The 27799-nt window shown below is 31.9% G+C and overlaps 1 protein-coding gene across 6 annotated transcripts; it reads right to left on the reverse strand.

The window, feature by feature from the left end:
• Positions 1 to 9322: 9322 nt before the first annotated feature.
• Positions 9323 to 27593, reverse strand: LOC143230815 (uncharacterized). Of its 6 annotated transcripts, XM_076465022.1 has the most exons (6): positions 26710 to 27106; positions 23519 to 23557; positions 22851 to 23003; positions 19597 to 19703; positions 17881 to 18061; positions 9323 to 10591 (listed from the first exon to the last, which is right to left on the reverse strand). In XM_076465022.1, exons 3-6 carry the CDS (start codon positions 22960 to 22962, stop codon positions 10377 to 10379), a joined length of 615 nt encoding a protein of 204 aa, XP_076321137.1. In that variant the 5' UTR covers positions 22963 to 23003; positions 23519 to 23557; positions 26710 to 27106; the 3' UTR covers positions 9323 to 10376. The 6 variants fall into 6 exon arrangements, with proteins under 6 accessions (XP_076321137.1, XP_076321117.1, XP_076321155.1 ...); XM_076465002.1 differs by lacking the exon at positions 23519 to 23557 and having other exon boundaries at positions 26710 to 27593; XM_076465040.1 differs by lacking the exons at positions 23519 to 23557; positions 26710 to 27106 and adding an exon at positions 27113 to 27306.
• Between the last annotated feature and the right edge of the window lie 206 nt (positions 27594 to 27799).

Here is a 27799-nt window from a genome sequence, read left to right on the forward strand (position 1 = left end):
ATTCTACATCTAAAAACTTGTTACACCTTCTAATTTTAGCCTATCTGTGAGCACCGTTTTTTGTCTAAGAGAAATTTAACTCTTTAGATGGTATAATATTTTTCTTTGATATTTTAATATTTCAGTCCTGCTGTAAGAAATAAACACAATTGGAGATTTCACATGTTATTTTGAATTAAAATACACGTTTTTTTGTTTAAGTAAATTAGTTTTGTTGTAAAAAAATCAGCAAAATTATACCCTTGGTATTTAAAAAAAAAATTTGTGAAAAACAAACTTATTTTGTAATAATTTTTTCAAGCAATCTATTGTTTCCTGAACTGGAACATTTGTCAAATACATTAATGGTATGGAATGAAATCTTAAAGCTCATCCACATGTGTGTGTGTTAATGGCCAATACATTTTTTTAAAAGATTAAAGCCTTAGTGATGGGATCTATCCTGTCGTTTCATTTATACAAGTTATTTACGTTGAGTTTTTAAATATAGGTGGTTAACACATCCAAGGTGAAACCTTTATTGTTCTTAACGTACATAGGAGACATGTTTTTGGTTTAGTTAATTACGTACATTAAACTTGAAATAATACAAAAAGATATCTGTGAAGTTTAGAAAGACTACAGTGACAAAACTTAAGTACATTAAGAAAGTAAACATGGAACTTCAAAATAAAATTGATACTAGTAAAAAAACATTTGGAAGCTATAGCGGTAAATGAAGGGTCAGAGTTTACATACTTCTATATTTTTTTATTTTATTTTTACACACAAGTTAATCTAAGACAATGTATTATAAAATAGGATAACCCATTTGGTCTACAGCCATTATCATTAGTGCTGTGAAAAATAAACCAGACCTTCCTAGGCTGGACTAGCTGTGTCATTTTGTAATTCAGTTCAGCAGTGTAGCTGGCTGTTAAACTACATCACACAGACAAGAAACCAACAGATTTTGATAAAAAAAAAAAAAAAAAGTCATGTAAGGCAAAGTCAGTTGAAGAGATTGTCAGCAAGTCCTCCATTTTCCTGCCCACTGTAAACAACCAACCTTAACAACATCAAGCAGACTTCCAGTCAAGTCTTGTAACAACTATCAAGTATTATAATCTTCCTCATGAAACAAGTTCGGACTTTTATATCGGAGAAAAGATTCCAAAGCAAAGTTCAGAAGCAGAATAGAAAGGGGGAAGAGAGATGTCCTAGCCAAACTTACAGAATATGTGGACAGTATTAAAGTACAGACATTATAAACCTGGATGTTCTACGAAGTGATGGGATCTTTGGAAGTAACTAATTCACAAATGATTTAACAGATGATATGAACATTAGGCTAGTTGATTTACATCTTTGAGTGAAGCTGTCTAATTAATGATGGAACTTGATTTAAGTCTAATTCAGAAGCCAATGGAAAGTCAGTTCTTGATGATCATCTAGAAGAAATGATAGCATTAATCAGATAAATAGATAAACAAAATGGAAGTAAAGGGCATGATGACAAGGCTTTCAACTATAATATAAAAAGACCTGTTGACAGGAACCTGAAGTGAATAACTCTTCCCAAAAGGTGACAGAATAAAACTGTTGTAAATGTAAATATGAGGAAGCAGTAGCTTATAATAAACAAAGAAAATTCATAATGTAAGCATGAGTCCAGATTCCAACCACAAAGTGCTAACTTAAAGGGAAAATTTTGGCAGAGAATACTTTACCTGAACCAATCAATATAGAAGAACATCATTTAAAGAAACCAATCAAAAAATTAAACAATTTATTGACCATATTAAATTTGCTGTTTACCTCCCTTTTTGGTATCACATATGAACATACATTTTGTTAAGAGTTTTGGCTATAAAAAAGCCAACACATGCTAGTTTATTTTTTTAATATACGAATTTGTTTTTTTTATTCATAAGCAAAATGCTACCAAATGGATGATTTATTCTATACCTACCACAGGTACCACAATCAAATTTTAATGGAAAGTTTATCTTCTTGTAACATTACAATATTTTGAATCAAGTTTTTGTTTTGTATATTTTATATAACATGTGGCCAAGAAAGACAATAAGTTCTAAACTAATGTGTAGTTCTTGAAGTAAATAATACCTGTTGTACCAGGAAGGATGTCACTCAATACTGTACACTGTGTGAGGATGTCTACAGCAGAGTCCTCCAACAGTTGTTCATGTATGTTGTGTGAGGATGTCTACAGCAGAGTCCTCCAACAGTTGTTCATGTATGTTGTGTGAGGATGTCTACAGCAGAGCCCTCCAACAGTTGTTCATGTATGTTGTGTGAGGATGTCTACAGCAGAGCCCTCAACAGTTGTTCATGTATGTTGTGTGAGGATGTCTACAGCAGAGCCTCCAACAGTTGTTCATGTATGTTGTGTGAGGATGTCTACAGCAGAGTCCTCCAACAGTTGTTCATGTATGTTGTGTGAGGATGTCTACAGCAGAGCCCTCCAACAGTTGTTCATGTATGTTGTGTGAGGATGTCTACAGCAGAGTCCTCCAACAGTTGTTCATGTATGTTGTGTGAGGATGTCTACAGCAGAGCCCTCCAACAGTTGTTCATGTATGTTGTGTGAGGATGTCTACAGCAGAGTCCTCCAACAGTTGTTCATGTGAGGTGATATCTAAATGTTAGAGTTTCACTTATCTTGAGATGGGTAATGGCAGGTAATTCTGGGTAAATGCAAGGTTTGTTACATGATAAGGAACATCAGACAGCCTAATCTGGAACAGGATGAGAGAGAGATACTAGCCAAAAGTGTCCAGTCAGGGAAACTGTCTTATTGTTTAGTAAATATTAATAACCATTATCCATGTTTATATTTACTCTGGTCTTCTTATTTCAACCCTGTTAGTAACATACTTAATGTTTTTTCAAAACTTGTATAATCAGTAAATCTCCTGTTATCAAGTGGACATAGCCAATACAGCTCTTAGGTTAATTATTTCATCTGGATATAATAATGCTTTTTATAACATTTAATTGGCTTTTACATTTATATGGTGCTGAATACTACATTAACAGTAAAACTACATAAATTGTCTTCATTTACACAAGATAATAACTTTCTATAACATAACATTTTTCTTGAACAAATTATTCAAATTTTTTGTTGTATAGTCAAAACAACCTGTAGAACACATTATGTACTACTAACTGGAGTGACAGTTTAAATAATTTTATGTAGCAGGTAATGTGTTGTATAGTCAAAACAACCTGTAGAACACATTATGTACTACTAACTAGAGTGACAGTTTAAATAATTTTATGTAGAAGGTAATGTGTTGTATAGTCAAAACAACCTGTAGAACACATTATGTACTACTAACTGGAGTGACAGTTTAAATAATTTTATGTAGAAGGTAATGTGTTGTATAGTCAAAACAACCTGTAGAACACATTATGTACTACTAACTAGAGTGACAGTTTAAGTAATTTTATGAAGCAGGTAATGTGTTGTATAGTCAAAACAACCTGTAGAACACATTATGTACTACTAACTAGAGTGACAGTTTAAGTAATTTAATGTAGAAGGTAATGTGTTGTATAGTCAAAACAACCTGTAGAACACATTATGTACTACTAACTAGAGTGACAGTTTAAGTAATTTTATGTAGAAGGTAATGTGTTGTATAGTCAAAACAACCTGTAGAACACATTATGTACTACTAACTGGAGTGACGGTTTAAGTAATTTTATGTAGAAGGTAATGTGTTGTATAGTCAAAACAACCTGTAGAACACATTGTGTACTACTAACTGGAGTGACAGTTTAAGTAATTTTATGTAGAAGGTAATGTGTTGTATAGTCAAAACAACCTGTAGAACACATTATGTACTACTAACTAGAGTGACAGTTTAAGTAATTTTATGTAGAAGGTAATGTGTTGTGTAGTCAAAACAACCTGTAAAACACATTATGTACTACTAACTGGAGTGACAGTTTAAATAATTTTATGTAGAAGGTAATGTGTTGTATAGTGAAAACAACCTGTAGAACACATTATGGACTACTAACTGGAGTGACAGTTTAAGTAATTTTATGTAGAAGGTAATGTGTTGTATAGTCAAAACAACCTGTAGAACACATTATGTACTACTAACTAGAGTGACAGTTTAAGTAATTTTATGTAGAAGGTAATGTGTTGTATAGTCAAAACAACCTGTAGAACACTCAGTGTACTGTCAACTAGAGTGACAGTTTAAGTAATTTTATGTAGAAGGTAATGTGTTGTATAGTCAAAACAACCTGTAGAACACATTATGTACTACCAACTAGAGTGACAGTTTAAGTAATTTTATGTAGAAGGTAATGTGATGTATAGTCAAAACAACCTGTAGAACACATTATGTACTACTAACTAGAGTGACAGTTTAAGTAATTTAAAGTAGAAGGTAATGTGTTGTATAGTCAAAACAACCTGTAGAACACATTATGTACTACTAACTAGAGTGACAGTTTAAGTAATTTTATGTAGAAGGTAATGTGTTGTATAGTCAAAACAACCTGTAGAACACATTATGTACTACTAACTGGAGTGACAGTTTAAGTAATTTAATGTAGAAGGTAATGTGTTGTATAGTCAAAACAACCTGTAGAACACATTATGTACTACTAACTAGAGTGACAGTTTAAGTAATTTTATGTAGAAGGTAATGTGTTGTATAGTCAAAACAACCTGTAGAACACATAATGTACTACTAACTAGAGTGACAGTTTAAGTAATTTAATGTAGAAGGTAATGTGTTGTATAGTCAAAACAACCTGTAGAACACATTATGTACTACCAACTAGAGTGACAGTTTAAGTAATTTTATGTAGAAGGTAATGTGTTGTATAGTCAAAACAACCTGTAGAACACATTATGTACTACTAACTAGAGTGACAGTTTAAGTAATTTTATGTAGAAGGTAATGTGTTGTATAGTCAAAACAACCTGTAGAACACATTATGTACTACTAACTGGAGTGACAGTTTAAGTAATTTAATGTAGAAGGTAATGTGTTGTATAGTCAAAACAACCTGTAGAACACATTATGTACTACTAACTGGAGTGACAGTTTAAGTAATTTTATGTAGAAGGTAATGTGTTGTATAGTCAAAACAACCTGTAGAACACATTATGTACTACTAACAGGAGTGACAGTTTAAGTAATTTAATGTAGAAGGTAATGTGTTGTATAGTCAAAACAACCTGTAGAACACATTATGTACTACTAACTAGAGTGACAGTTTAAGTAATTTTATGTAGAAGGTAATGTGTTGTATAGTCAAAACAACCTGTAGAACACATTATGTACTACTAACTGGAGTGACAGTTTAAGTAATTTAATGTAGAAGGTAATGTGTTGTATAGTCAAAACAACCTGTAGAACACATTATGTACTACTAACTGGAGTGACAGTTTAAGTAATTTTATGTAGAAGGTAATGTGTTGTATAGTCAAAACAACCTGTAGAACACATTATGTACTACTAACAGGAGTGACAGTTTAAGTAATTTAATGTAGAAGGTAATGTGTTGTATAGTCAAAACAACCTGTAGAACACATTATGTACTACTAACTAGAGTGACAGTTTAAGTAATTTTATGTAGAAGGTAATGTGTTGTATAGTCAAAACAACCTGTAGAACACATTATGTACTACTAACTGGAGTGACAGTTTAAGTAATTTAATGTAGAAGGTAATGTGTTGTATAGTCAAAACAACCTGTAGAACACATTATGTACTACTAACTGGAGTGACAGTTTAAGTAATTTTATGTAGAAGGTAATGTGTTGTATAGTCAAAACAACCTGTAGAACACATTATGTACTACTAACAGGAGTGACAGTTTAAGTAATTTAAAGTAGAAGGTAATGTGTTGTATAGTCAAAACAACCTGTAGAACACATTATGTACTACTAACTAGAGTGACAGTTTAAGTAATTTTATGTAGAAGGTAATGTGTTGTATAGTCAAAACAACCTGTAGAACACATAATGTACTACTAACTAGAGTGACAGTTTAAGTAATTTAATGTAGAAGGTAATGTGTTGTATCGTCAAAACAACCTGTAGAACACATTATGTACTACTAACTAGAGTGACAGTTTAAGTAATTTAATGTAGAAGGTAATGTGTTGTATAGTCAAAACAACCTGTAGAACACATTATGTACTACTAACTAGAGTGACAGTTTAAGTAATTTTATGTAGAAGGTAATGTGTTGTATAGTCAAAACAACCTGTAGAACACATTATGTACTACTAACTGGAGTGACAGTTTAAATAATTTTATGTAGAAGGTAATGTGTTGTATAGTCAAAACAACCTGTAGAACACATTATGTACTACTAATGTATAGTCAAAACAACCTGTAGAACACATTATGTACTACTAACTAGAGTGACAGTTTAAGTAATTTTATGTAGAAGGTAATGTGTTGTATAGTCAAAACAACCTGTAGAACACATTATGTACTACTAACTGGAGTGACAGTTTAAGTAATTTAATGTAGAAGGTAATGTGTTGTATAGTCAAAACAACCTGTAGAACACATTATGTACTACTAACTGGAGTGACAGTTTAAGTAATTTTATGTAGAAGGTAATGTGTTGTATAGTCAAAACAACCTGTAGAACACATTATGTACTACTAACAGGAGTGACAGTTTAAGTAATTTAAAGTAGAAGGTAATGTGTTGTATAGTCAAAACAACCTGTAGAACACATTATGTACTACTAACTAGAGTGACAGTTTAAGTAATTTTATGTAGAAGGTAATGTGTTGTATAGTCAAAACAACCTGTAGAACACATTATGTACTACTAACTAGAGTGACAGTTTAAGTAATTTAATGTAGAAGGTAATGTGTTGTATAGTCAAAACAACCTGTAGAACACATTATGTACTACTAACTAGAGTGACAGTTTAAGTAATTTAATGTAGAAGGTAATGTGTTGTATAGTCAAAACAACCTGTAGAACACATTATGTACTACTAACTAGAGTGACAGTTTAAGTAATTTAATGTAGAAGGTAATGTGTTGTATAGTCAAAACAACCTGTAGAACACATTATGTACTACTAACTGGAGTGACAGTTTAAATAATTTTATGTAGAAGGTAATGTGTTGTATAGTCAAAACAACCTGTAGAACACATTATGTACTACTAACTGGAGTGACAGTTTAAATAATTTAATGTAGAAGGTAATGTGTTGTATAGTCAAAACAACCTGTAGAACACATTATGTACTACTAACTGGAGTGACAGTTTAAGTAATTTTATGTAGAAGGTAATGTGTTGTATAGTCAAAACAACCTGTAGAACAGATTATGTACTACTAACAGGAGTGACAGTTTAAGTAATTTTATGTAGAAGGTAATGTGTTGTATAGTCAAAACAACCTGTAGAACACATTATGTACTACTAACTGGAGTGACAGTTTAAATAATTTTATGTAGAAGGTAATGTGTTGTATAGTCAAAACAACCTGTAGAACACATTATGTACTACTAACTGGAGTGACAGTTTAAATAATTTAATGTAGAAGGTAATGTGTTGTATAGTCAAAACAACCTGTAGAACACATTATGTACTACTAACTGGAGTGACAGTTTAAGTAATTTTATGTAGAAGGTAATGTGTTGTATAGTCAAAACAACCTGTAGAACAGATTATGTACTACTAACAGGAGTGACAGTTTAAGTAATTTTATGTAGAAGGTAATGTGTTGTATAGTCAAAACAACCTGTAGAACAGATTATGTACTACTAACAGGAGTGACAGTTTAAGTAATTTTATGTAGAAGGTAATGTGTTGTATAGTCAAAACAACCTGTAGAACAGATTATGTACTACTAACAGGAGTGACAGTTTAAGTAATTTTATGTAGAAGGTAATGTGTTGTATAGTCAAAACAACCTGTAGAACACATTATGTACTAGTAACTGGAGAGACAGTTTAAGTAATTTTATGTAGAAGGTAATGTGTTGTGTAGTCAAAACAACCTGTAGAACACATTATGTACTACTAACTGGAGTGACAGTTTAAGTAATTTTATGTAGAAGGTAATGTGTTGTATAGTCAAAACAACCTGTAGAACAGATTATGTACTACTAACTGGAGTGACAGTTTAAATGATATCCCACTTCCTCTATCTTGGACTGTGGTAATCCAAAGTAACATGTTTCCAATAGGTGAGCTCTGCTGGGTCCTTACTTCACCTACCAGAAACTATTTGATAGAAAAACACATTTTATGGAATTTTTTCAAATCTGGTACAATGATAGATCTTTAAAACTTCTACTAAGTTGTCAAATTAGCTCTAACTATAAGTTATGTGTGGAAAGTTAATTGACAAAAAATGCTCAATTTTGTCCAAAGTTTTTGCACACACACACAAAAAGTCACTTGAGCTACATGTACAAACCTTTTACTACAGCTTTACCTAAAAGTGGACCATTTTCAGTTTTTGTCATTTGGATTAAAGATGGTTGATTTAGAGTAGCAAAATTATATGATGAAAACACATGCAGATATGTAAGTATTGATTAGGCCAAGCAAACTAGATTAGCAGTTTCTAACTCAAGTTTAGAAACATAACACAGGTGAATGGTTATTATTCATTACAAACTTAAGTACAAATCTACTAAATTTAATGAAATTATCTTAATTAAAGAGCATTTAGTATCACAAGATACTGGCTTAAGCAATTAGCATAAATAATGATGGTTGATACAGTTGTACCAATTGTATGAAGATAACAAGGAACTGTTAAACACCATGACATTACTATAAAGGAAGTTATTAACACTGTTTTAGAGACAAAAAAGCTACCAAAATATATTTTGAAGATCTGGTTGGTTCTGTAAAGTATACGTACATTGTGAATAACAGGGTTGCAATCCTAAAGGTAACATTGGTTACTATCAAGTGCCACTTTCTTGTTTTGGTTGTTGATATCTAGACAAAACAACCTTAGGTATGAGAAAAACAGATAACGAACCAACAAAGAACAGACCATGTGACTTATGATTACTCTTATTATAATTTACCCATAGCTAAATGTGCAGGAAACATTTTGTAATATTACACATATACAAGCCTGGCTCACTAGATACCCATACCCAGCTACACGTGATTAAAACAACAACAGTTTTTCATTAATTTGGAGGATTGAATTATACGGAAACTTTCAAACCCCAGAAATAAACTGTCATTTAACAACAATTTTAGATTTTGTATTCAGAGGGCAAAATTACAGAAATAAAACTGACAATAAATGTTTACTACACATTTACAATCATTTACTTAAGGATACCAGACTTGAAAGCAACTGTTTTATTTCACCTTCAAGTTTACAAACTAAACGCTGGTTTTAACTTACCATACAGTACCATATACAAACTGTGTGACATATACTATATGGATCTACAGTTTATCCTGAATGGATATCTTTCATTATGTTATTAAAAGCGACTGATTGTGGCTTGTAAATTCTTGGTTAAATGTTACAGAAATGTGTAGCTTCAGATTTTCCGTTTCCTGGGGACAATTCCTTCAGATCTCTTTACAATACAAAGCTAATCTATTCAGGTTAATACCACATTTGTAAGTTGTCTTCCATTATTTCTTCTTCAGAATGTTTCAATATTTTAGTTCTAGTATGTACTCTCTGATGTGTTTTGTTAAACAACTGTAGTTTATCCCCAGTATGTATATCTTTGTAACTTTTATGTTAACAATTACATCCAAACTTCATGCAACACCCTACATAACTGTATGATTTCTCCCCAGAATGTATTATTTGATATATTTTAAGTACTACATATAATTTGTCAGCCACACATTACACAACTGTGTGGTTGTTACCAAGTGTATACATTAACATATTTTAAGATGAGAGCTACATATAAATTGCTTCCCACACATTACACATCTGCATGATTTCTACCCTGTGTGTATTCCTTGATATATTTTTAGATGAGTACTACTTTAGGATTTCTCTCTAGTGTGTGTCCTCTGATGTCGTTTAAGATGAGTGGAAGATATAAACTGACCCCCACATTTTACGCAACTGTATGGTTTCTCTCCAGTGTGTATTCTTTGATGTATTTTAAGATGAGTACTGCATACAAACTGTTTGTTACACACTAAACAGCTGTATGGTTTCTCACCAGTGTGTATTCTCTGGTGTACTTTAAGAGTACTACTACATACAAATTGTTTCTCGCATACTGCACAAATGTATGGTTTTTCTCCAGTGTGTGTCCGCTGATGTGTTTTGAGATGATTTCTACTTCCAAACTGTTTGCAACACACTAAACAAGCGTATGGTTTTTCTCCAGTGTGTGTCATCCGATGTGCTTTAAGATGACTGTTACTTCCCAAACTGTTTGCCACACACTACACAAGTGTACAATTTTCTTTCTCTATCATGTGACCTCATGTGCAAGTCGAGGTGATAACTTCCTCCAAATTCTTTGCCACATGTAACACACCTGTGCAACTCACTTCCATCACTTTGAATTACGTATCTTTTTTGGTTATTTTCCATTGAACTACTTGTTTTTATTGAACTGTAGTCTTCTGTCTCTGTAAATAAAGAAATCTTTATTTTAAGTATTGTATCCAGAAACCTGCTTTATACAGAAGTTTAATAAATCTTCAAGCCTGCAATGAAAATACTCACATTTATAGAAATCAATAAATACAAGATTTTAGTTTAAGAACATTCTTAATATCTTTTATATAGAAGTTTTTGAAATAAGCTTTCGGTTTATTTGTCAAGTTTCATGCAAATATACTGGAGGTAGATATGCCCGAGGTATTTCTCCCTAACTTTAGGAGTAATATAGTTAAATCAGATTGACTATTGCAGTATAGTGCCTCAAGGTCTGACCATATTTAGTGACTGGATTTGAACTTATAACCCACAGATTGCACAATTTAACAACAAAACCACCAGGCCATGCCAGAATTTTACAGCCTTGATGCTGCAGTTAAATTATGGACTTGAGCAAACATTGTAACCAATAAATATTATATATATATATATTAATCTGGGAACTTTCTGAAAAACTTTTTAATACAAAATGCTAAAACAAGTCTTGTGCAATGGTAATACAAATTTATGCAAGTATATACTGAAATAAATAAAACCACATGCATGGGCTGCAATTACACACAATAAATTTCTACACTATATGAATAAAATACATAAATGGATATTTTCTAATGTGTTATTAAATGTAACTGATCACAACTTCCAAGCTCTACACTAAATATTGCAGAAATGTATGGTTTCAGATTTTATATTTCATGGTGACCATTCCTCCACAGTATATAGCTAATCTATATGCAAAAACGACTCGTTTGGGTTGAGAAAATATTTTACATAGAAGAGCGAACAACGTTTCGACCTTCTTCAGTCATCGTCAGAAGAAGGTCAAAGCGTTGCTTCTTCTATGTAAATTATTTTCTCAACCCAAACGAGCCATTTTTGCATATATATTTCTCTACAAGTGGGTTTTCTCGACATCACTGATATAGCTAATCTGTTACAGTTAATCCCTTAATTGAGGAATGTGCCATGTGGCGAGACTAAACTGACAAGCAACTGCAGAGTGCACCATATGATACGACTGTAAACTGACAAACTGCAGAACACACCCACATGATTATTGAGCTGTCATTTTCAACAAAAACACTACACAGTTAAAGGATTAATATATTAGCTGCTAATTGAATGCACCATAGAATAAATAACTGCCAACATAAGGACTATATATATGTATCTAAAAGCAAGATCTGAAGGGAAGATCTCATCAGAAAACAACTGAGCACACAGCAGATCATAAAAACAAAACCCTAAACAACAACAAAACACTAAAATTCCTCGTTTAGCACTGGAATAACTGTTTGTTGTTAAGCACAAAACTAAACAGTGGGCTAACTGTATATTACCCATTAAAGAGTATCAAAATCTGATTTTTAGCTTTATAACCTTTCAGACTTAACTTATCACTGTTGTAAAAGTCAATATTTAAAAAAAAAAAAAATTACAGAATAAAGTGGAGAAAAGCAAAACACATGCAAGAGGAACACAGGAAAATACCTTTCATTAAAAGAAACAACTTATAACTATTTTACTTAATGGTATGTTAAGACTAAAGACCAACAACGTAAAAATTATGAATGTAACGACAGTTAATCAAGTGGAATGTTTGTAGTTTTCAACTTAAAAATATTCTGGGCAACAAGTATTGCTGTAATACAAGTTGTATAAGTAGTTTGGTACTAAAAGATGAAAACAGATGACTAGTGTAACAAAGGGAGAGAAGAATCAGTTTGCAACAACATAAATCATTACTATATTCAAGATATTTTCGTACATATTATTTATATATATACTAAAAAGAATATCTGTCAACAGGGAGAAACAATAGCTTTGGAATACACAATTACCATGCAAGTAACATTTGCATTAGAAACCACACACCAAACTGGGACTTGGGGATTTTTGCAATGGGTGCAGTTTCTGTGGTGATGCAGAATGAAGTGATCATATCAAACCATGTGCAGAGGCAAAAGAAAAACCATTAGCTACTTATTTCTTTCAGATAGCCTATAGGATCCAGAATGACCTGATAGAAAAATAGCAAGATATGGTTGTAGTTCTACATTTGTTAGTTAAGACTAGTGGAGCCAGAGTTGATTCTGGCCAGCAGTTCGGATAAGCTGAGCAGCCACGTTACACCCAACTTTATGATAGTTGTTGTAGACAGCCAAAGACAGTGTATGTGCCTTTATCTATATACAGCTGGGAGATCGGAACTGTAAGTGGATACTGGTCCAGTGAGGGTCTTCACCATCTGGTCACTTACCAGCACTATAATTAAGCCACCAAGTCAGCCAAGTCACTTAAAAACTGTTTACTTAATAAATTGTGACAAGCTAAGATTAAGTGAAGAGGCATGTCCACTGACTGACCTTAAGAGTCTGAACTCAGACAATGGTATCTGAAAAACAGCCTACTGCAAAAATACCATTACTGTCAAGTCAAAGAACAGTGGAATGTACACGTTATGGATGTAGTCTAATACATCATCTGTGGAGAGAGAAATTATAGAAAACATTCACTTCATATGATCTTGAATCTGACAGTTTTGTTATTAAACCAAGAAACAGATCACCTAGTGCATGTGTGGTAACTAGTGCATGTATAGGTAAGCAACCCAAATCAACATTATCCAGTTGGTGAAACTAAAAAAATAAATCATAAAAGAACCATATGTATTCCAATCTAAAATAAGGTATCTCCATTAGAGATTAGTTAAGTCTCCAAACTGTAGATTTCCTTAAAATCCACAAATACAAGTAAAACCTTGGAGAAGCAAGATAAAGAATGTGGCTTGCTTGTTTTTGAAAGATTTAGGACTTCCTGATCCTAACTTAAGTGGCAGGACTAATACAGAACTAAGATCTAGCAGTCCTACAGGTGAACCAATGAAAATGACCAGAATATTCACTCTAAACAGAAGGTGTTGAGTAGATAAAAAATCAATAACAAAACCAACTTGTCTACATCTACACTTGACCATTCAGTACAGTTGAAACAGCTGCCAGTGTCACCTGGAATTAAACAAGGAGACAATAGAGGAGGTTTAAAATTACTTGATAATTATTTTTAAAGGAATACCTTTCACAAGCAAGTTGTAATAAAACAATAACAAGATCCTTTTGGTGTGCTTCTCATGAATTAGCAATGCATGGGTGAAAAAAAAATCCTGCAAAGATAAATTACACAAGGAAGAAGTTTCTCCAATGTATGCTGCAATAAGTTGCCAGAGGAAAATATGAGCCACATGGTAATAAGACCATCAACAAGAGCAACAGGTAAGAAAAACAGCAAGGTAAAAACATGATCCTAACAAAATGACACAGAAAAACAAGAAAAGGTGATACCTAATAATTACCCTCAACAAGAATGTTTCCAAATTAAACAAATCATACCATCTAGAACACAAAACTAACAAAGTAGAAAGCTGTTAAAACTCACCACTTAGGTAAGAGTGATAAAAAAAATTACAGAATTTCTTATATTGTTAGAGGTATATGCTGCAGTTTACAAATGTTAATAACATGTAAAGTTAACAGCATGAATGTCATGAAGAAAATCTGAATTATGGTAGGAAATCAGAGCTTACATGAGATATCCTAACACTTGTACAGTAAGATACACAGAAGGTGTGAGAGTGGATAACTGGAGGTAAATTGGTACATGTTGTATATCACTACAAGGACATTCAGAGATCTGGATAACAAGGCTGACAGCAAGTTAACAAGGAATGTTTCAGCAGTTTAGAGATTTTGCTCATTCAAATGTTGTACCACAATTCTTCATCTCTTATGGTAACTTTAACCATTTCTTCATATCAAAAGATATCACACTAACTCTCTCTACAAGAGCTCAGTCAATTTGACCAACCATGTGACCTTTTTGTACTTGTAAAAAATCTATAAATTTGATACTAGAATTTTTTGATACAGTGTGTATACATTCACAAAACTTGGTAGTCTTTCAATAACCACTAAGATTTTTACATATAAAGTGAAGTATTTTTAATAAACTAAAAAAGATTAGTCTTTGAATGTAGAGTATTTGTTTTGAATAGTCTGTGTGCAAAGCAATTTTCATGTTCATATTAAAAATTACTTTCCTAATCTCTAAGCTCTCACATTTCTTTTGTTTAAACCCTGAAACCTTCTAAACACATTTCAAATGTTTGTTTTCAGTAAAAATATTTTCTATGATTTTCTCTTCCCTAACTCTATATAAGGTTAGCCAATTTGACTGACTTTATAAACCTGCTCAAATAAAACCTACACAAATCTAAATGTCCCTCCTTTTCTTTCCAGAATGACTTCAAACGTAGCATGAAACTACACTTGTTTATCCTAAAAAACTTTAACCTAGTAAGCATACATCTATTTATAATTTTTATTGCCCTTTGAACTGTGTCTAACAACTACTCATACCATTATAAGTTGTAAGTCACTTTCTACTTGGGAAATGTGTAGATCACATTACAACTGAATTACATCACCCACAAACTATTCCAAACTGTTTGCATGCACCTTACAAAATTATTTTATATTATTATTGTTGTATATTTTATTTAATCTAACCTTAACTAATATTCAGAGATCTATTTTTACATTTTACTTAATTCTATAATAACAAACAAACATATAACCAAGAAATAAATTAATTATTCAAGGAGCACTTAATCCTACTTGTTTTCATACTAAAGGAACAAATTAACAAAGTTTTGTTTGTTTTTTTTTAATTAAATAATGCACCAAAGGACAAAATAGAATAGTAATATTTAAAAAGCCAACAATTTCCACAAACTCCAAAAATTTTCTTGGCTTTCTATCTACTCAACAAAACCCACTAAAAATTCATCCAAGCTAGTTGTTAGTTTTTCCCTCAGTAATGAATCTTGCGTTCTTGAGTGAAACTAATTCACATCTGTATAGAACACTACATTTTACATCATTTGGCACACTGAAACCATGATCTTTTATTGGTTGGTTGTAAGTAATATATAATTAAGTGCAAGAGAGAACTATTAAGAAATTCTGAGAGATGCTGTAACAGGAAGTTACAGCAGCAGGGGTATGATTTTCTATTTGATAACTGTGTAACTGAACAGGTATGATTTTCTATTTGATAACTGTGTAACTGAACAAAATTTAAAGCTATAAAAATTATGGTTTGTTTGAACATTGTTTTTTTTAATAATGAGTAATTTATGTTAATTTCATAACTTCTTGGGGGAGAGATTAAATAGACATGAGGAGATACCCTGAGAAAATTTGTTGCATGTATCAAATGAGGGGAAATTCGGGAATTTTTATAGAAATTTTAATATCAACAACTTACACCCTTGTGCAAATTAATTGAAACAAGACGGAAAATTATGACTTGTTCAATTTTTTGCGTTTTATTTCTGAGAATCCAAAAATTACTCACAAATTAATACATGATATGACTGCCTTTATTTTTTCAGAAGATCATTAATCCACTTTGACATCGAGTCCACGAGTTGACTGTAATCTTTACTAATCTTTGGATCGCAGTACCATACCTCAATTATCTTATCTTTCATAGTACAGTCTTTTCCCCGAAGTCTTTCTTTACAAATCGCTCAAAGATTTTCAATACGATTTAAGTCTGGAGAGTTTCCAGTCCAGTCCAGCACCTTTATTCGTGTTGTAGTCATAAAATTCTTCACAAATTTCGATGTGTGGCACGGAATCAGATTGTGCTGAAAAATGCCAAATCTATCTGGAAATCTCTTTTTCAATTCTGGAATGACTCTTCTCTGCAAAACTTCGATGTACTGTGGTCCTCGCATCATACCTTCTACGATATGTAAGCCTCCGATGCCATAATAGCTGAAAAAGCTCCAAAACATCTTCTTCAAAAGATGTTTTATGAACTGACTGATGTGAGATTCTTGAAGTTTCTCACCTGGAGATCTGCAAACATGCAGACTTCTTTGACCCTGTATGAAGAAATGAGTCTCATCATTGAATAACACCTTCCTCCATTGTTCTTGCATCCAGTTCTTGTATTTCAGACCCCATTGATACCGTTTTTTCTTCATTGAGTTGGTAAGAATTTGTTTTTTGACTGGTCTCCTTGCCCTTCTAACGCAATTTCGAATAACGTAATATTCCTCAAAATTTCGTCATATATCCCAAAAATAGATCGACCGTACTGCAAAACACAGCTAATGATGCCATCTGAGTGTAAAAATGATTTAAAGGAAATCAGTGGCTCCAGTGAGCCTACACCGGCCACCATGCTGAAAATATTGTAAAATGACTATTTGTTTCAATTAATTGGCACAAGGGTGTAGAACTTATATTTTATTAACATATGGATTATCAGCTAAGACTTTATGCAATATTAATTGCTATAGCATAAATAAAAAGTAGTTGAATAAACATTTAGTAATGCGAGACACAAACCTTGTGTTGTGCAACAAAGGATACCAGAAATGAGAAGGGTTAATGTTTATTACCACAAGATATGGATACCAGGAGTGAAAAGATTAAACGTTTTATTACCACAAGATATGGATACCAGGAATGAGAAGGTTTAATGTTCATTACCACAAGATATGGATACCAGGAATGAGAAGGTTTAATGTTCATTACCACAAGATATGGTGATGATTTGTTTTCAAATCTCCTTTGTGAATCATAAATGCAAGGTTCTCACAAACCTAACTTTTCTGACACTGTTTGACTATAGCAAACCAATCAATCAGTGTTAGTATTTTAACATAACAAGGGCTTCTATTAATGAATCCCAGAAGATGTATCACAAAATTATTGCCCTGCCCTGAAACGGGTTGTCTCGCGTTCTCGTTCATATTTACTTCAAAATCTGCTTTTTGGGTTCCGGTCTGGCTGGTCTCTCTAGTGCTGTCATTGTCTCGCTCATCAGTATTATAACCAACCTCACTCCTTCACCTTAAAAGAGTCAAAATAAAATAAAAGCAAAAACCCCATGCAAAATTCATTAATTTTTCATGTGAGGGGACAAAGAGGAAACAAGGTTCCTGACCACCCCAGTTGGAGAGAGAATTCTTCAGTTTTCTCTCTCTCTCTCTAAACTAAACCCCTGCCACGTTCATTTTCATTTTGTGTATCATCAAACAAATGTCACAATCGATTTTGTATAATGTAGTTTATTGTTGAAAAACATTGTCCAGGATTGACATTACTTACTTACCTTAAATAATAAACACAATTTTTATCATCATATAATTAAAGAATATAATTTCTTGAAATCTTATACTCACCTAATAAAACTTCTAGTGCAGAATTAATATGTTGTAGTCTTTTCTTTGGTTTCTTTTTTTTTTTTAATGCGATAACATCATGTTCTAAATCATCTTCATCACTTGAACTGATATTGGCAATAATAATTTCATCCTCTGATGTATCATCATATTCTTCAGTTGTTTCTTTGACAAACTGGTTCTAAAAAAATTGAAAATAAAAAATTTAAGAAGCTGATACCAAACAGTTGCTAGTCTATATTATATGTGTAGTCTTAGACCAGAGTTGTGCAACTTCTTCCATAGCTCAAGGCAAATGGTAACATATTCATGAGTATTCTGGATGTTTCCACATGTGACTAATGGAATAATTCAAATAAAAATGAACCCAACAGTTGAAAACAAACTCATTTATTGTTTATAAGTTCAATTCCTTGTGAGCAGTAAAACACTCTTAGTTTTTCTTCTTGATAACAGATAAACTTATAAATTTGTAGATGGCTCACAGGTCAGTTTCAATTATATTTGATGAACCAGGTTGGGAGCAAATGGGCTTGTTGGTAATACATTACACATACTTGTTTTAAATGATAAAATAAGTCTACAGATACTCGATTCAATGCATTATTCTCAGTTGTGTATATCTATAAGTTACATGTAAGGGTCCCTTAACTATTTAAACTCAGAACAACAGGAAGCTGCAAAGATTCACTACATGTATTTCTGTACAAAGAACTCTATGAAAACTTTCCATTGTTACTCACTGTGGAAAGCATCATGACCAGAACATTCACAGCTTTAAACATAATTTACAGAAGTAAGTACTGAAGTCAGCTTTGTTGATAAACATTATAATGATGAAATGTTTCATTGTTTCTATTCATAGCTTGTTATTAAATTTACTTCTGCTTTACATTTGAGAACCAAAGTAACTTCCTGTTTGTTTACAAACCACGTCTACAAAAACGTAACATTAAAAACTACTGTTATTAAAATGTTTGTTTGTGCTCTTCTATAAAAGAAACATAAGATTGTACATTTTGTCAGTGGAAAAGACTAATATAGGCCCAAATTAAACCTTTGTGGATACAAATGTACTGAAATGTACAATGTTAACTGGATGCAAGAAGAAACTCAACATTACAATGAGAAAGATCACACCTGGATCTTTTTTTATTGTTAGTTATAATTTTACAAACTAACCCGTGGGCTGTCAAGATCACCGATACCACACGAACAATATGACAGTGTTAGTGACTTTATTTCCCACCAGGTGTGTATCTAATGTTGGTTTGATTTTCACTGAATTTCATGCAAAGCCGCACAAGGGCTACATACATAAGTGGTCCTTAATTTCACAGTGAGAGACTAGAGAGAAGACAGTTGGTCATTACCACCAACTCTTTTAACGACAAACAGTGGGATTGATTGTCACATGATACTCCCACAGCTGAAAGGGTAAGCAAGTTTGGTGGCACAGGGATTTAAACCTGCAAACCTCAGATTATAAAAGTCAACCAACCTAATTACCTGACTATGCTGGGCCTGTCTAATGTTAACAAAATTTCAGAAATGACAATTAATTCTGGTTGTAAACAGATGACCAGAACCAGTCACAGACATATGTAATTCAACAAGATATCAACTATATCTATAGCACAACCTAAATGTTCATCCACAAGAACACACTGTTATATCTTAATAAAAACATTTAACTGTTTTTAAACAACAAATTACCTCAGTTTCATCTACTAATTTATCCTCGTCTTGCTCTTCTCCTTCCATTTCACTATCAGAAATGGGAAACGAAGATCCTTCCTCTAGGTTAGTATCCTCTCTTGTCACTAGGGGTATAAATTGTATAATATTTCTGTAATAGTACACATCAATATGACTTGTACATCACCACAACGTACATGTAACAAGTTTAACAAGTTTTAAGACAATTTTTCTCTCTGCTAGTTCCCCTTAACCATTTCATGACAGGTCAAGGGGCAAAGGTCGTATCATTCTGTTTGTTAACCTGAATTGAAAATTTTATTTAACTAATATTTTATGAACTTGTGTCAATAAATTTGAAATCAAAGTGTAGATGACAATTCAAACTTCAATATTACATGAGTTAATTTCTTAATTTAAAAGTTAATATTAAAATAACACCTAAACAAAGACTTTAGTGAGTCACATGGAGTGTTGAATGCAGCACTGTTTAAAATTAGATATCTGCAACGTCAAAATACTAAGTCTATAGTTTTGTGTGAAAAAGAAACTCGGATTGCCAATATTAACGAGCTGGAATATAAAATAAGAAACTCATTTTTATTTTGCTCAGCGACTAAATCAAACACATTCACTTCTTTCCTTTTTTGGAAACTATCCCTTATATACACTTTAACATGTGACGTGTGAATAACCAATCAACAGCTTAGACTGTCCCCTAGTGGGGTTCTCAGCCATTTTAATCTATGAAAAGGCTAGCAAGTTCTTTTAAACAAAGATTTTGTAGATTATGTCTTTAATCTGCTCAAAGTTTGTTTTTTAACCTGAATTCATTTTAGTTACTAAGCTCATTAAATTATAGTGGAATGCTATGGTATCAGAATAGTTACTTATGATTCTTTTGGTTATTCAACTGTATATACAAAACATAAAACTGTTTCATATCCTCAACATACAAAAATGTAAAAGGCTTAGCAACCTACGTCAAGCAGCCAAGTTCAAAGGTAGAGAAATAATAGATACTTGTTTGTTTAACTTCTTTATTGTTGTACATTTTAAGAAAAACAAGTTTGATAATTTATTTCTAAATAGTAATATTCTGTACACAAATATATAATGATTTAAATGCAACTGTATATTACAAAATACTAGTCCACTAAAACACAACCAAGACAGTGAAGACTATAAGTCAGTTTTACACTATTGGATACATAACAGAAGTGAAAATGCACCATGTCAATGCAAGTTATGTAACATTAGCTACACATGACTGGAAGGTCAATATACAAAACTTGTATATTTAGTGCTACAAGACTAAACATTTGTATTTGTGTTGTAATATGTAGTCATTCTAGCATGAAAAAACACAACTTATATTCATTTCCTAATTTTTTTATGATAGTTATGAGGTTAGTCAAGTGACAAACCCCATATAGTCAGAATATAGAAAATAACAAAACAAAGTCTTACCTAGAACAAATATTTGAAATGTATTTAGGAGCTTTTAAAGATTACAAAAATATTTGAGATTTTTGGGACAAAAAATATTTTTTTAATCATAACATGAATTCATTTTACATTCAGACTAGTAAGAAAACAGACTCAGTATTTTCAAACACAAATCTTTAGTCACTGTATTTCATTAAAAACCTGAGTTTTTGTGAATATAAAACTTGTAATCTTTTCTAAAGGTGTTCCACATTATGTGAAGATAAACATGTTGTATCAAAAGTTATAGTACAAATACCTAACATATGCAAATGTGTAGACAAACTCATCTATGTTATACCAAGCCTGTTACAAAAGGGTTAATCGTAGAACAAATTTATATTTAATTATAACAGAGCAGGCTGGGAACTGAATACGAAGTAATTTTGTTTGTTCAAGTTCAGTTTCTTCAGGCTAAGATAATCATTGTTACTTTAACAATGTTACTTAAGTTAACCATGAAGCTAGAAATTACAGTTTATACAAACACATTATAACATTAAGTTATAACACAAGTTGACTTTCATACAATGATAAATGAGAAACATTTCTAAGATTTACATTATGAACTTTCATTAATCCACCAAAAGATCAAAATACTGTAATTAATAGCAAACTTACTGGAACTTGTATATTGTCCTCTATCTCAGGTTGACAAACAAGGTTTTAGAAGAAATATGTTAGTTACAAAATTAATTAATTAATGGCTTATAATAAGTCCATTATGTATCACTGATCATATTTTCCTAATTGTTATCCATTTATCAAATATTTGCAATATATTAAAAACCAAAAGTTTTCTCTAAATGATATAATTTATTCTGCACAGGTTCAACTTAAAATGCAGTGTATCTTTACAAGTTTGTATAACTGATGTACTAACTGTTAGAATCAGCTTTGTGGTAACAATGACAACTAGGCTTGAAATACTGGTTTTAAACAAATACATAACTGATTCTCAGCATAAAGATTTCAAACATTTGTTTTCAGTAAGACTATATTTTATGTTAATACCCTGTATGGGGTCTGTCAACTGACTGACCTTGTAACCATCATAGAAAATTAGGAAATAAAAAACAAATTATGCTTTCTTTGTGTTAGAATGGCTACATTCTAATACAAAAGTACAAATGTTTAATCTAAGTAGCTTAAGCTTCATAACCTTATATATTTATATTGACCTTCCAGTCACGTCTAGACAACATTACATAACTTGTATTGACGTGGTGCACATGTACTGATGTTACCATATCCAATAATATTAAATTGGTTGTGTTTTAGAAGACATGTATTTTGTATTATACAGTTACACTTAAATTACTATACATTTTATGTGTATACAGCCCACTTGTGAACCTTTTCCAACAAGAATTGTAACATCCTTTATACAGCAAGAAGCTCAAAACAGAATACAAAACTACAAATAAAACCTAACCAGTGATCTATATAATTGAATTATAGCTTCTTTAGATAACAAATAAGTGTATCACAGTATTGTTACTGTTAGGAAATTATGATATGGAAAGAAAACAGTTATCTTTCACAAAATAAACAGCTTCCAATCAAGTAGAAATATTATGGAAAGTGTCTAAAGTGAAATAGTCAGCTATGATACATTCCTGGTCAAAAGTAAACTAAATCTAATTAAACATACCAGGTATAAAAGACCAATCATTTTGAAGCCAGTTTTATATGACCAGTTGTTAGTGATATTTTTGGTCACAAATGTTAAAGAAATATATGTTAGGAAAACCATTGTTTTTAATCTAAATAATCCAACCTACTAGGAACTGATGCATTTTCAGAATCACTTTCACTTTCCAGCAACTTTACTACAATCATATCATCTTGTTTCTCATCAGGAAATTGTTGAATATTAGTCTTAAATACATCCATGGTTCTCTCAGTATGTCACCTTATCTGCAGCTTCAGTCACCCTAGTGAAAAACAACATATTGAACCTTCATAAAAGATTATTATTACCAACAACTGTTGCTAAAAAATAAATATTTATCCTAATGCAACATTGTATACAAAAATATGCAAGTTTTATTATTCTTACACTTTATGATGTTAGAACTTACTTTGTATCAAATGTAAAGTACTGGACTGAAAAAGACAATTACTGTTCCACCAAGATGTGTTACTTTAAATATGAACAATGATTATATATTGGGTAAAACAACATTATCCTTCAGAAAATAAATACCAAACAATCTACAGTACCCTAAATATCCTGATGATCAAAAAACAACAGTTCTCAATCTTTAACATTACATTACTTACAGCATCAGATTTTTGTCATGAAAAATCAAGGTGAATATATCCCATAGTGGAAAATTATTTTACAGAAGATACAAACTACCACATATTGACATCTATTTAGAGATAGTTGTTAAAAACAAATAGAAAATTGTAGCACCTAATATAAGATTTATGGAGAAAAACTGACCTGTTGGTCCATCTAGGCTATCCCATCCATTAAAATAGGCTGTTAAAATAAAAAAGTCAGAGGCAGTTATTATTCAGATATTTAAACTCTTAAATTTTCTGTTTCCACCAAACCTGAAGGAAGCCCCTTCCAAAAGCCAACTACCCTTTCAAAAAAAAATAAAACTGCCTTGACTGAAGAAGACTTTAACCATCAAAAAGTTTATATTTCTTTCAGCCAATCATCAAACATGGAATAAAATGATACATGAAAACTATTGATTCATTTAACATAAAATATGTTAATTAGAACCTCTAACTTCTCTCTTCATAAAACTTTCAGAGACCTTAACCAGTTCTTGTATGACAACCTACCCATCACAGTTGTCATCCTGATAGCCCTTTTTATTAGCATCATTTATCAGCCTCTCCAACCTCTTCCCAATCTTCTGAAAACTGCCCATTATTAAAGGAATAGCAAGTGATTCACTAATGCAATTCTTAACCCCCTTCAAAAACCTTGGGAAAATATTAAACTTAGAAGATTTATGTTTTAAACACTTAATTTGTTAACAACCTCACAATTAGTGTGATCATCTTGTCTGGCAACTGTTCATTAGTGGAAGGTAAAATAAAACTAGAATATAATACACAAGGTATCTACTAACCATCAGACATTTACCTTCCTTTGTTATGCCTTAAATGTTGTACATCTCATGATAACATTTTACTTTATGTATTTAAAGAAATACTTACTGTTAATTTGTACATTTTCAAACAACCTTTTGATTTCCTTATTTCCTCTTTAACCAATTCTCTTAATCTTCTGTAATACTCAAGACTTTCATCATGGTGATTAATTTAAACTTCTTAAATGTATGAGTTTTTTTAATTTTATCCATTAGCCCTTAAACAGCAGGAGTGTTGTAGGTAGCACCATCAGTTGATGATGGCTGCTGTTTTAGGGTTAAGATCTTTGTGAACCAAACTGGGCTTTTTACTGGTAGTCACCTTTTTCTATTTCTATAAGGAACATATATTACCTTGAATACTGAATTTATTTTTTTAAATTTTTGCATGTTCAGTTAGTGTCTCCAATTAACAACATACGATTCTTGTCAGATCTCTTCAAAATTTGTTTTTCAGAAACTTGGAACCAAAAATCTCATTATTCATGACATCCATTTTCACTAACACACCATACTTAATAAATGAATGACCACCTGCACCCAAATACTCCTCAATCACTTACATTGTTTTCTTCACAAGTTTTACAGAGAAACTATCTTGAATCATTTATGTAGGTTCACAAACCTGTGAAGAAAACTCTCAATTGATTCTGGAAACTTCAGGATTCCATTTTAACATTTCCAAGTCTATATGCTTATAGTTTAAAATCAGTTATAATTCTAACTTCTTTGATAACTGAAATCTCAGTTTAATTTCACCAGTTTAATCTGGTAGTTTGTAACAAATCCCAACTAAAACCCTTTTCTCCATGTATTAAGTAGCATGAACAAGGTCAGTCACCTCACTATTATATCTGATGTCACTTCAACAAGATGCAACTCACAGTTTATGTATGAAGTCACCCCTAACCCTCTCTTTAGTTCTCTATCACTACTAAATAGCCTATAACCCTGTATTTCAAAGACATTTCTCTCAACTATACATTTAACTAAGTATCAGTTATTTCCATTATATCAAAATCCTAATTCCTTACTAGTGTTCTAGTCATCTGGACTAAAAGTCTGATTAGCCAGGACTAAAATTTGTACTGTTGCTACCGTTCCTTAATGTACCCTCAAAGGAAACGACTCCTCGAACCTTGTACTTCTCAGATAAGTAACTGAAAATCTATAGAGTTTATTTATAGAAAATATCAGTTTTATATCATATACACCTTATGAAGAATGTAGCTGCCACAGCTAATTTCAATTTATATAAAATTTTACTGAGTTTAATGCAAAAATAAAGTTCAATAAACAGAAAGAAAAAAGAATAATTTTATATAAAAAAATATTTTTCCTTTGTAAGGTTTCTAGTTTTTCATTTCATTTTTCCCTCCTTAAAACAACATTATAACTTCGAGTTTGTAAAGTTATACAGCTTACATGCACAAAGATGTGCAATTAACATTATAGTATGTAGATCTACATGTATTGCTTCCCATAATAGTAAACATTTTTAACTGTATATTTGGAAAAATGTTCAAAACAACATTCAGCTAACTACTTGAAGGAACTTCCAGAACTGTGTCACCAGTTTAATTTATCTTTGGTGCCACAATTTTATTATAATCATTACAAATTTAATATTTCAAAATACCATTCTAAAACGACAAAAGCACAAAAACTTTCCCAAACTTAAGTACCAAGTTTAATACCATTATATACTCCATCAAAAATGTGTCTTAGCACCATAAATCACAACCGTCAATATGCTGTATAGTGTCCTGACCTTTTTCCCTGGCAAGCAATTTATAGTCCTAGTTTTTCTGTGCACCTTACTATAATTTACAAATAACCTTACAACTATCACTATAGTGTATACAGTATAGTACATTTAGTTATCGACTATGCTGTACTACCCTGTTCACCATCTTGTTCCTCACAGGAGCCATAGCAAGCAGCCAAATGTTAAAGTATATTACTAATAGTATTAAAGAATGATATCTAACTGACCTTAACTCCATACCTTTAACTACTATTTACTATTATTAATGTTTAATGTTATTGAATACCTTTTAGTTCTGTCTGTACCGTGGTTTAACTCGTTTTAGCCCTAACACTAATTCTCACCCCCCCCCTAACGCAACATTTTCTTTGTTCTCTTTATACGAGTAGCTCCATTGTTTGCTGCTGCTTTTAAATCTGATATCTCCCTCCTTATAATTAATCCAGAATACTATTGATTGTATTACTAATTAGTAAAACTGGAGTACAATACTCCTTAAAGCTATCGTTAACCTATAATTTCAAAGGTAATTAGCTCTGCTCTGCATGTGTAAACTTTTTATCTTGTAAGATATTGTATCAGTGTACCAGTATAACTAAGCCTTCCGAAAGTAACAGTCAAACTCACAAATCTTAAACTATGCACAATCTTTATCTTGAATTACTCACTAAATGTTAATAGTTCAGCAATAACGATAATTAACACTAATAGTACTAATAAAAATTCTATTATCTGTGTTACAATTGACAAACCTACCTGCTTACTTCAGTACCTGTAGTGTTACTATTATTGAGCGTCAAAACAAATAGTCTGTTAAACACAAATTACTCTGGTAAAATAGTAGCCCAAGAGTTCGCAATGGGTGGTGATGACCAGCTGCCTACTCTTTAGTTTTACACTACTAAAATAGGGACGGCTAGCGCAGATAGCCCTCGAGTAGCTTTGCGCGAAATTCACACCAAACCAAACTAACAAGGAAGATTTTGAAAAATGAACTGTTAGTAATCAAATATGTAATGTTAGATAAAGGTTTCTCGTCCAGTATTGTTGATACAACTGTGAGAAAAGTTAACAAATCACAAGTGATGTAAAATGATCATTTGAGGTCGCACCTTGTCAAAAATCAAAAAATGTTGTAATGGTAGCCATCCATTCTTACCACGTCATATCATCCAGTGGGAAAAAAAACAACTTATTTTAGCTCAACCGAATAATATGAAAACTAGAAATAATGGGAAAATTATTTAGATAAGTAAACAGTAAAAATAATTATATAACCTTTACAGTACTATTTATACAAGAAATAAGCAGATGTGCAATACAAATTGAAATCTCAACCGATGGCCACACCCACTTGAGATTGCACCATATAAGCAAACCCAATGATTGTTATAATGTTAACTCACCCATTTCTACCTTATTTCCTTATTTTTGGTGCTATAATTCCTAATTCCTATGTTTATTTTAAAAACAACATTTACACTTGTCTTAAATAAAAATGAAGGGCTGGAAAATCAGAAAGTATGTAGATTGAGTGACCTTATTTAAAGTATGTAAACTAACTAGTTACATAACTTGTTTGTTTTTTAATTTTGCGCACTAGGGCTGTCTGCGCTAAGTGTTCCTAATTTAACAGTGTAAGACTAGAGGAAAGGCAGCTTTTCAACACCACCCACCGTCAACTCTTAGGCTACTCTTTTACCAGCGAATAGTAGGATTGGCCAAAAAATTATAACGTCATCACGGCTGAAAAGGCGAGCATATTTGGTGTGACAGGGATTTGAACATGTGACCCTCATACTGCGACTCGAGCGCTATAAACACCAGGCCATGTCGGGCCTATGGC

Source organism: Tachypleus tridentatus, chromosome 1 (genome assembly GCF_004210375.1).
Source record: "Tachypleus tridentatus isolate NWPU-2018 chromosome 1, ASM421037v1, whole genome shotgun sequence".
NCBI lineage: Eukaryota > Metazoa > Arthropoda > Merostomata > Xiphosura > Limulidae > Tachypleus > Tachypleus tridentatus.